Below are 11321 nucleotides of genomic sequence, written 5' to 3'. Positions count from 1 at the left end.
TTCTCTGCAGATCCTCTCAAGCTCTGTCAGGTTGGATGGGGAACGTCGAGGCACAGCTATTTTCAGGTCTCTCCAGAGATGTTTGATCGGGTTCAAGTCCGTGCTCTGGCTGGTCCCCTCAGGGACATTCAGAGACTTGTCCCGAAGCCACTCCTGCGTTGTCTTGGCTGTGTGCTTAGGGTCGTTGTCCTGTTGGAAGGTGAACCTTTGCCCCAGTTTGAGGTTCTGAGCGCTCTGGAGCAGGTTTTCTTCAAGGATCCCTCTGTACATTGCTCCGTTCATCTTTCCCTCGACCCTGACTAGTCTCCCAGTCCCTGACGTTGAAAAACATCCCCTCAGCATGATGCTGACACCACCATGCTTCACCGTAGGGATGGTATTGGCCAGGCAATAAGCAATGCCTGGTTTCCTCCAGAATTAAAGCTTGGCATTCTGGCCAGAGTTCAATCCTGGTTTCATCAGACAAGAGACAATTGTTTCTCATGGTCTGAGAGTCCTTTAGATGCCTTCTGGTAAACTCCAAGCGGGCTGTCATGTGCCTTTTACTGAGGAGTGGCTTCCATCTGGCCACTCTGCCATAAAGTCCTAATTGGTGAAGTGCTGCAGTGACGGTTGTCCTTCTGGAACATTCTCCCTTCTCCACAGAGGAACTCTGGAGCGCTGTCAGAGTGACCATCACCTCCCTGACCAAGGCCCTTCTCCTCCGATTGCTTGTTTGGCCAACTCTAGTAAGAGTCTTGGTGGTTCCAAACTTCTTCCATTTAAGAATGTTGGAGGCCACTGTGTTCTTGGCGATCTTCAATGCTGCAGAATTTGTTTGGTACCCATCCCCAGGTCTGTTCCTCAACACAATCCTGTCTCGGAGCTCTACGGACAATTCCTTCGACCTCATGGCTTGGTTTTTGCTCTGGCATGTACTGTCAACTGTGGGACCTTATATAGACAGGTGTGCCTTTCCAAATCATGTTCAATCAATTGAATTTACCACAGGTGGACTCCAATCAAGTTGTAGAAACATCAAGGATGACCAATGGAAACAGGATGCCCCAGGGCTCAGTTTTGAGTCTCAAAGTAAAGGGTCTGAATACTTATGTTAAGGTGTTTATTTTGAATACGTTTGAAAACAAATCTGGTCATTATGGGGTATTGTGTGTAGATTGAGGACAATTTTTATTTTGTCAATTTTAGAGTAAGGCTGTAATGTAACAAAATGTAGATAAAGGGAAGGCGTCTAAATACATTGAAGGATAGTTCTTACCCTGTGACTCGGCTCTATGCTCTCCAGTATGAGAGTAGAGGAAAAGACAAGATAATCGTATTGTCACAGCAACCTCCTGTGCTGTTATTGAGAGGCAAACCGGCAGGAACATCAGGGGACTTAGCTTACATTGTAAGTGATTGTGCATGCATTTAAGTGGTACACATTTTTGCTCTGACTACATGGACCATTTCTTCATGACCCTTACCCTGCTCAGCCTCAACACCTGTTCATTTTGAGGGCCCACTAAGTCCATCTGAAGCAGAATGGCAACCAAGAACTGACAAATTGAAATGGTCAGCCATGCAGACTTCAAACCAAATATCACTTTTAGGGAAAATGAATATAGGTCTGCATTAGATTTGTTCATGTGACCAATAAATTGCTATTCCCCTACAACCGTGTCATGTTGGCCACTCCCATCAATTTCACTTACTAGCTTCGGTAGAAACGGGGGCAGATTGACTCTTCCATGCATTATTTCTGTGAATCTGTACCGTGTCTCGATTTAGCTAATTTGCCCCCTTTAACAACGTAATCTGTGACATTTAATATAAATGCATGCAATCTGCAGACATTGTGCTACTTCCAAAAACAGGCTGGTAAATATTTTGTTTTTAATATCAAATGTCTCTGATCCCTCTGAGAGGATGACCAGCACTACACAAAGTAGTCTGGGACAACAAGAATACCCACAAAGGGAGGAGATGTTTTTATGTCCTTTTATTGGTAGTAAAAGCAGTTTGATCCTCTAGTAGAGGCGCTGGGGCTTTCCCATGGTGCTTTTGACATAGAGGGCACGGACATTCTGCCAGTTCTTCTTCAGCAGAGACACCAGGAAGTTAACTGCCAAGTGGATGTTGTAGACCAGCTCCTCCTCGGACATCTTCACGTGACCCACAGCCACTGCCAGACACAGCACCTGAAATAGAGTGGCGAGGAGATTGGGTCATGTTACACTGGCAGGTAGCATAGCAGTTAAGAGCATTGGGCCAGTAACCGAAAGGTCACTGTTTTGAATCCGCGAGCCGAATAGATAAACAATCTGTCGATGTGCCCTTCAGCAAGGCACTTATCCAGAGTGACTTACAGGAGCACTTAAGGTTAAGAGTGTCTGCTAAATGCTAAAATGTAAATGAACAGGCGGATACATAAATGCATTGATCCTACAGACTGCATGTATCCATCATGTAACATCTGCAATAAAACTACATATCTGTCACCAGACCGATTCATACCTTCTTCATCTGGAACTTAATGGTGGATTTGACCTCATCAACTTTGATGTTGAGGTTCTCGTTGTGGGTGAGCAGGGAGGGGAATTTGCCAGCCTTGTTGAGCCCAGGCCCCAGGATACGAGGGATCTGCTTGATCAGCGATTCAGAGGCCAGGAAGGCATCATACTTCTTGGCTGTTCGGCAGAGATTAGAGTCAAGAACAAAATTATCAAGACCGAGACCAGAGATGGACCCAGCGCTTCAGGACAGGGGAAATGTAAGACTCATTTAAATGCAGATAAACAGTAGCAAGACCTAGACAGATCCTAAGATGGACTATCTGGAAATTACTTGAAGCACCACTCACCCAGTTTCTTGACCATTTTCTTGTTCTTGTTGAGTTTCTTGAGGGCCTCAATGTCCATGTGGGGCAGCTCTGCAGCCTTGGCCTCGTCACAATGCTGCTGGTCTCCCAGGATGCACACAGAGAACTTGGGCCTAGGGGTGGTCTTCAGTCTATAGGGGATATTCAGAACAGTTGACAACCATATGGCACATCAGTAAAGCTCAAACCACATAACGGGGGGGGGGGGGGGGGGGACTTCCCTAGAATTTAACATTAATAGACATTTAAAAAAAAGGAGAGAATCCGGTGTTTCTACATCAAACCGTTATTATATTTCAGTCTTCTGTGATGTATATAAAGTGTAATACTGGGATGCAAAGGCAAAATTGAATACATTAAATATATCTGACATGGTACGTGTCTTTTTATACACATAAAACATGAGGTGTATACTTATGTCAATGTAGATTTGTTTAAGACAACCAAAAATCACGTTGACCCTGATTTAGTCGACTGCAGTGAAAGGCTAAACGTAACTTTACCCAATCCTTCCCCAAACCAAAATCCTTAACGTTACACCACTAGCTTGTGTACTTCCTGACTAGACAATAGTCACTTCCACCCTTCAACATTGCCATCCATTGACTCCCCAAAAAGGACGAAATCCAAACCCAGAGGGACAACTAGTACCAGAAAAGAGTACTCCGTAGTCTTACCAGAACCACAGACCAGCAACACCATTACCTAAAATGGTCGGCTCGAGGGTGGGCACAAAGACCCCCCCCCCCCCCCCCCCCCCCTTGCCGCCTCTCATGTTTTAAGACCCAGGGTAGGGGTCCGTCCTCTGGTTCCCTCCCCCAAGGTTCAGTCAGACTACCCAGAACACTTCTGTACCATCTGTCCCACAACAGCCCTGCTATTGGAATTTAGTTTCTGTATGAGTTAGTGAATGTGTATAATACATGCTGCAAGAGTGTGAGGGAGAGATTGTACATTACTAGGTAAGTGTGGATCTTGAGTGTGCATAAAGAGGACTGGGTTTGAGCCAGTGAGCTTTTAATGTCCAGATCAAGGGGCCGAACCAGGCCCGTTCACATTCAGGACTGAACGGGGCAGACAGGCAGAAGGATGGGTGATACAGGAAAGAGGCCAAACCTGACTGTGCCAGAGAAACGCTTGTCCTTCTGGGGATCATAATTCTTCAAGCTGATCTGGAGCTCTACAGACTCTATGAACCTTTAGGAAGACAAAGCAAACCAATCAAGATCATCACTAAGACTTACCCGAAATTAGAGATTGTGACATAACATGCATTCTTTTATTAAAATGGCCACACCAACGTGCAAAAGTTGCTAATGGTACACTAGAGAAAGGGTCTTACTTGCGTGGCTTGGCAAGAGATCCCGCCTGGACCTCCTTGACCACCTCATAAAGCATATCCCTGGATACCTTGCTGTAATTAAACACAAAATGTCATGGAGTCAGAATGCCAATGTCAGTGTACATAATTATGCATAAATGTTTAGCCAAATGACTAATTCATCAATATTAGCGCCCCCACATCCAATTGAACTGACTTGACACCATAGCAGATTCTCGATAGTAGTCGACAAACCGGTAGACTAGAGTACTTATAAAAGCCAGTAAAATGTACAAATCACAACGATTACAACATTAGCCATGTCCAGTCATGTACGACACTACTTAATTCCGTTCGGAACATAAACGATTACGATTTCATGTTAGATGGATGTGGATTTGGCCGTAGTGTTAGCATTCAAGCTAGTCGCACTATGGCAAAAGCTAGCTACTGTAACTACACTCCAAACACTGCACATGAGGTTCAAAGTGAACACGGATATACTGCGGAGTTAGTAAGTCTTAAACTGATCACTGACAACAATATAACATGTCTGACTTGTTGTTTGTTTTTTACTTGCGATTTCCTCTCACCTCATATTGACGGTACTCCTCTCACGCGACAGAGCATTGAAAAGAAGGAAGCAGGGGCAGTCCGTCGCAAGTTATAGACGTATTTCCGTGGCGTAAATTCTGCGATTCCCGGGACGGCCATATTTGTAGTTTTTCTCGTCTCTAACCTATTTTATGAAATTAATATATGGATTTAGACATATCACTTGCAATAACAATATGCTAGCTAAAGCATAACAAATAAAGTATTTAGTCATAATGTGGCATTGGAGGCACAGTGAGATATTTATTACTGAACTGTGACCTGCCTTGCCCATGTGATCTTTTATAAAATCCAATGTCCATTTATAAGACAAAGTAGAGAATAGGGGACGCTACACAGGTAAGACTGATGCCCTTAGGCTACAGCGACAAGCGGATTGATGAGAGACTTGTGTTAACACATAAGCCATGTCTATCATCAATCATAACACCCAAAAATTGTCACAATGACTGTAAACTAAGTGCTTATGCACTAACTTTTACAGTCTCATATTCCTATTCCCATTCAAATGCAGTGGGGGGGCTATAACAGTCTGAGGTCAGATTAGGGTTCACAGGAAGAGGGACACTGTATGTAGTGGTCCCCCCCCCCCCCTGCTCCATTCAAGTTCAAGTTTGATTGAACTGATCTGTGTGTAGGTTGGATACCGCAGCCGGAGTCCAGCCTGTCCGTGAAAAACAACGGCTGGAGGGTCAGCGAGGTCTCCTCAAAGGAAACGCTGTCTCAGGAAGGAAGCCAGCGGACCGCCAGGCTGTCCAACACGTGACAGTCGATACACACAAACCTGACCCATCCCGTTGTAGAGGATTGGTTTTATTTATCTTGCTCTCACACATGCACCCGAACTTATAAAGTGCACTACTTTTGACCAGAGACACTTTTTTTGGTTGATGTTCCTTGACATTACGATATAAACATGTGTCAAACATTTAACATGAGATTTTGTCCAATAATTGAAAACATCACATGTAGTCGAACAAGTAAGAAGAAAGCAGAAGACATCAAAAGTATTAACAAATGTTTTTTAATCAATCATTTATAGGAAGTTCTATACCAAAGGTAGAAATCCTATACTTTCCCTCAGACGTTTAACACCATGTGTTTATACAGATGTTAAATAGGGGGAAATGCACAGTATTGCTGTGGTAGACCATAGAATATTTCAGACCTGTGCTGTTGTGCTCATACATATGTATGCAGAAATAAAATCATTAGACAAAACAACTGACAATTTTTCAAAGAAAATGTACACAATTTAGCTTTTTCTCATGCAGCAGTACTACCTTGCTGACATTTCATAGTAACTTGTTCTAGTTAGTAACTGAAAAAGTTTTTTAAAAATCCCTAGAAGTTTATGAACACATCAAATGTGTAATTATAACTAACCACAGGCGGTCCGTGACAATGACATTTCTAGTGGCACCAGAAAAAAAAGCTGGAAAATAAAATGATTCATACTGAGAGAAAGGAAGAAGGTAAGAGAATTAAAGAAAGATGAGTACAGGGAGAGAAAGAACCCCCCATCCGCCCCAGGGTACACTGACTCCTAGTGGATACAGCACTCTAACCAGAACAGGTGGTTCAACACTGTCACTTTATTATTATCATTGTCTCAACGGTTTCTGCAGTTAGGTGAGCATCAGATCACTCATTTGTGCTTTATCAACTCCCTGTGAGCAGAAATAAAGCGCTTATTCAAGAGATATCTGTAACCTCTCTACTGTATAGGCAAGGAGTCACATATATCATGTCCTCCCCTTACTCGTGCTAGAATAAACTTTTTTAGCAATTTTAACGTCACAATATAGAAAATAATAAAAACAGAAACATACATGGTTTTGCATATAATTTACATAATTGCTATGTACAGTAGGAAGTGCAGTATTTCATCAGTTACCATAATTGGCTGACCTAAAATAATTAGAATAAACCATTTTCCTCTCATGGCAATTTAGATTGGTCCCCCTGCTGCCATGCATCTCTGAATTCTGATGGCTTGTCTAGAAGTAATTTTCTAGAAGTAATTTTTTGACCGTTGCAATGTATCCTCCTCAAATGCTCACTTACTCCCTTCAATTGATCATGATGTAGATGGGTACAATCTATATAATTTGACCTGGCCTTTGTAGATCAGTGAAGAAGTGAAAGAACCAAGGGAGAAAGATCCATTTGTCTCTAAGTATTATGAACGGGTCATTCCCGGTCTGAAGTTAGACTGAGCGGGGGAGCGAAAGCTGGCCAAATCCATAGCACCATACTTAGCGGAAGAATAAGAAGAGAGGAAAAGAAAGAAAGCGGGAAGCTCAAAATATGAGAAAACTACTGTTCGAGTTTGGCTTGTCGACTGTGTGCAGTTAACAGAACACCACCTGGCTGAAAAAATATACATACATACCATACTTCAATTATACATAATTAAGTAAACAGAAGTAAAATCAGGCATTCAAAACGTCTTATACAGACACTGTGATCAGGTTCACCTTCACAGTATGACAACACAGCATCATCCCATGGTTTTAGACCCATCAGTTGTACACAAAAGAAAACATAAAAGGTATTGAGGTTAGGATGTTGTAAGAATCTATAAATGTATGTGTCCATTGAAAAGTGAGACTGACTGGACTGTGTGTGCTTCCTGGTCTAACAGGAGGAGAAGGACTGGGGGTGGACCTCAAATGGAGGAGATTCATATATAAACGTCATACACAAAATCACAGCTCCTACTATCACACATTCTCTGGGGGTGTGACGATGGATTTTGTTCACTAGCACAGAAGGGAGGTTCTTCGAACCCGGGACTGAGTTATCAAACAAATCCAAACCGTTCTATGATTAGATCAGTTGAGGGGTGTGAATTTATACACATGCGGATAGGAGAGCTAAGGGGGGTTTGGTGATCGCTTATCCCAGTGTGATGGCCTTAGGATGGGATGGGACGGACGGTCAAGGGACACCTATGGTTGCCGACAACCCTCATTTGTACAGGCAAGCAGAACCAGCATTTTTCTGAATATCAGCATCACGACTTCTCAGGAAGTTTGTAACACAAACAATGGCAGAACAAAGTCTGGTAATGACCCTGAACCGCAGGGTTAAGAATGTGTTGACCGTTGTAAAAAAACACTGCGCATCGAGAGAGAATACAAAAATATGTTGTATAAAAAGAGCAACGCTGATCATTCTTGTAACATTTAGGGGGAAAAGAGGACTCTTGGTTTGTTGTGGCGTTGGTTGTTGAGCTGTTTGGTATTCTCCTGGAAATTAATACCTCGACACTGCACCTTCACCACATTCAAAGCAGGACACTACAAGCCCTTCAACTGCATCAGTCCTGTCCAACCACAGTTAAAGGCCTGCTATACAACAGCATCCACTTGAAACAGCGCAAATCACCTTCTATTTCAGGCACCCAAACATGTTTAATATGTGGTAGGGTGTATGTTACTCTGTATGTCTCCCATCAGTCTCTTGCTCCATTCCAGGTCAGTACATGTCATTCGTACAGTCTAGAGACCCTGATGAAGGCAACTTGCCTCCCAAACTACGGTGATTTATAATCAATCAATTGCATCTGAACAAGAGTGTGCAGCTACATACACATAGTTATAACTCCACCAGCCAGCGTTTTCCTTTATTCTTTTATTGAGACGTCAGAATAAACACTGACACACATGATTCAACTGATCAAGGTCGTGGTTGATTGGCTGATGAGGTGAATAGTGTGTTAATGATGGGCTGGAACAAAAACATGCACTCCCTGTGACTCCCAATCCCAGAAACCAGGAGTGAGTGAACACTGCTGCTGTACTAGGAAGCTAAACCAGTCCAGTCAGTACATGTCCTTGTAGATCTCCTGCAGCAGCGGGTGAAGCGAGGTCTCTGACTCTGTCTTCTTGATTTTCTGGACCAGCATGGCGTTCTCAGTTACCAGCTGGCGCAGGTCAGCCATCTTGTTGAGCAGCTTGGGGAAAAGGTACTTTGAGTCAGTGTGGTTGGCCAGCAGGTGCTGGTCCAGGGCCTGCAGGATGCTGTCCTGAATCTCCTCCACCTGCTTGATGTTTATCAGCCCCGGACGGTCTGACAGGAGGAGAGAGGGGGAAAGGATGGGAAGAGGAGAGGGGCGAGAAAAGGAATGGGGAGAGGGAGGTAAGTATCTGTCAACTGGTAGAAAACAAACTTATATTTTAGGCTTCTGATGATTGTAGAGGGGTTAGGGTTATTAGGACAGTGTATTGTGGTAGAACAGTAATGAGTTTTCCCGGTAGCACCAGTATAGAAAAGGCACATACCTCCACAGAGGATGATGGCGGCCACGAACAGGGCCAGGTCACTGTCATCCAGCTCCAGGGCGTTGAACTTAACCGCAAACTCAAACTTGGGCTCCATGATCTCGCTGAAGGGGCGCCGCAGGCTGCGCAGGAACTCCCGGGTCACAAAGCCCTTCCCGTTGGCCACCAGCAACCCGTCCTTGTTCATGAGCGAAGGCAGCATGGCGAAGATGGCCTCGTGCACGCCGTACTTCAGCAGCGTCACCTGGTGGGGGGAGGGAGAACAGCAGCCTGATTATCATCGCCTGATATCTCAACTCGTTGCTTATGTCAAGTATGTACATTGCATTTGGAAAGTATTTAGACCCCGTGACTTTTTCCACATTCTGTTACATTAGAGCCTGATTCTAAAATGGATTTAATAAAACATTTCTCATCGATCTACACACAATACCCCATAATGACAAAGCGAAAACAGGTTTTTAGAACATGAATACATTTTCAAGTCTCATAACAAAGGGTCTGAATACTTATGTAATTGTGATATGTTTATTTTTTATTTTTGATATATTATCAAAAAACAACTAAAAACCAGTTTTGCTTTGTCATGATGCAGTATTGGGTGAAGATTGATGGGAGGAAAAGCATTTTAGATGAAGGCTGTAAGATAACAGAATGTGGAAAAAGTCGATACTTTGGGAATGCATTGTATACACGTTCTATATGTTATATTATAGTAGTTTGGGTCCTGAACGCTGATTGGGCAAGGCCATTTGGGGCAAGGCCAAGGTCTGCCAGGGCACCAAGGCCATTAACCAAAATATCTCCCAATCACGGCCGGATGTGATGCACCCTGGATTCGAACCAGGGACGGCACTGAGATGCAGTGCTTTAGACCACTGGGCCACTTGGGAGCCCAATACATACATAATAAGCCTACATGTCAAAGTGTAGGTGATAGGCCCCTGTACTAGGAGGGAGGCGCCTGAAAATGTAGTCAAACTTTAATTTGCCTTTTAATTACATAGATATAGGCTAAATGCCCGTCATGTTTGACAAATATAATGTAAGATAATTCATATTATCCTCTAAAGGCTTGATTCTGTCATACTCAAGGCACTGTTCCTTAAGATAGAAGAGAAAGACCCGTGCCTGTTGTGCACAGCAACATCACCCGCCTTACAATCTGAGCTGATTGTCAACACTTTGAAACTATTTAACCATAAACTTAATTGTTTAAAACCTGGATGTTTTTTTGTAATTTTATGAGGCATGTCTTACCGTGTTCCAATCACAGGAATGTTAAAGCGATTATTTTATAAGCACTTCCTTATTTGCCATTGAAACCTATATCTCTCTCATGTTCTCAATCCTAGTCATATTAACAACCCATGCTAGTTGTTGCATCTTTTGATCTTGCCTCTACATTTCTAAAGGCTATTTTCATCTCTGTCATATGAAACTGCTCACATTTGCGGTGCACTTTGGAGAACGGTGTTTTCCCGCTAATTGCTCTTTGGAACACTTGGGCTTATAGCCTACTGCCGTGTGCGCATTGCTGCGCGTATAATGTGAAGAAATAGCCTAATAGTTCATCAACATTTTAAGCTAAACTTTCTGATCTGTTGCATCAGCCGCATTGCTTTAAAACATTTTTTTATGTACAGTGGTTGTATTAATTTGGGCTCCATCATCCCACAACTGACCCAGTCTGTTTGGAATATTTATTTCTCGCACAGAACGACAAACCGACCAATAGAATAGGTCAACTTTTGTACTATGGGGGATAGTAGATTGACATAGGTAGTGCTTTTGCTCTTCGTTACTCATCTTGTTGGTTGATGAAAAGAACATGTGGACAGTTCTTCTAACCTCTTCAATATTCGATAAGAAGGATGTGCGCCATTGCATCCGATGTGTCCGTCTTCTCTAGCCTACTTCCGACCTGAGATGCCTGTGAGAAGGATCCTATCACGTGACAGGCATTGGCTAATAGTAATTGAGATATTTGAGAGCGCCAATGCGAGCGAGGTTCTTCGGGAACAGGGCGATTGGCAGCTGGGAGAAGGGAATTATAGTTATGCTGATAGCGAAAGGCTCTCAGCGCAATACCCACCACTTTACAATGTGAGCTGGAGGCAGTATATGCATTTAGAAAACATACTTCATTGTTTGAAACCTGAATGTTTTATTTCCTATTAGGAGGCATGTCTTACCTTGCTTCAAAGTTGCCTATAGTCAAAATCTGACCATGGAA

The 11321-nt window shown here is 43.2% G+C and overlaps 2 protein-coding genes across 4 annotated transcripts in view; both read right to left on the bottom strand.

Moving 5' to 3' along the window:
• Positions 1–1966: 1966 nt before the first annotated feature.
• On the bottom strand, positions 1967–4885 carry LOC109891319 (60S ribosomal protein L10a). The gene is made up of 6 exons (XM_020483760.2): positions 4775–4885; positions 4203–4274; positions 3977–4057; positions 2843–2991; positions 2497–2669; positions 1967–2180 (listed from the first exon to the last, which is right to left on the bottom strand). The coding sequence occupies exons 1-6, from the start codon at positions 4777–4779 to the stop codon at positions 2010–2012; spliced, it is 651 nt and encodes a 216-aa protein (XP_020339349.1). The 5' UTR covers positions 4780–4885; the 3' UTR covers positions 1967–2009.
• A 919-nt stretch (positions 4886–5804) lies between these two features.
• Positions 5805–11321, bottom strand: part of LOC109891318 (peroxisome proliferator-activated receptor delta) — a 39686-nt gene continuing 34169 nt past the window's right edge. For all 3 annotated transcript variants that reach the window (XM_031825500.1, XM_031825502.1, XM_031825501.1), the window contains exons 7-8: positions 9086–9329; positions 5805–8873 (exon numbers count right to left, since the gene is read on the bottom strand). In XM_031825500.1, the coding sequence (XP_031681360.1) occupies positions 8626–8873; positions 9086–9329 (492 nt within the window). In that variant the 3' untranslated portion in view covers positions 5805–8625. The remainder of the gene's footprint in view (positions 8874–9085; positions 9330–11321) is intronic.

Source organism: Oncorhynchus kisutch, linkage group LG5 (assembly GCF_002021735.2).
Source record: "Oncorhynchus kisutch isolate 150728-3 linkage group LG5, Okis_V2, whole genome shotgun sequence".
Lineage (NCBI taxonomy): Eukaryota > Metazoa > Chordata > Actinopteri > Salmoniformes > Salmonidae > Oncorhynchus > Oncorhynchus kisutch.
This window is presented reverse-complemented; position numbering and strand designations above follow the sequence as displayed.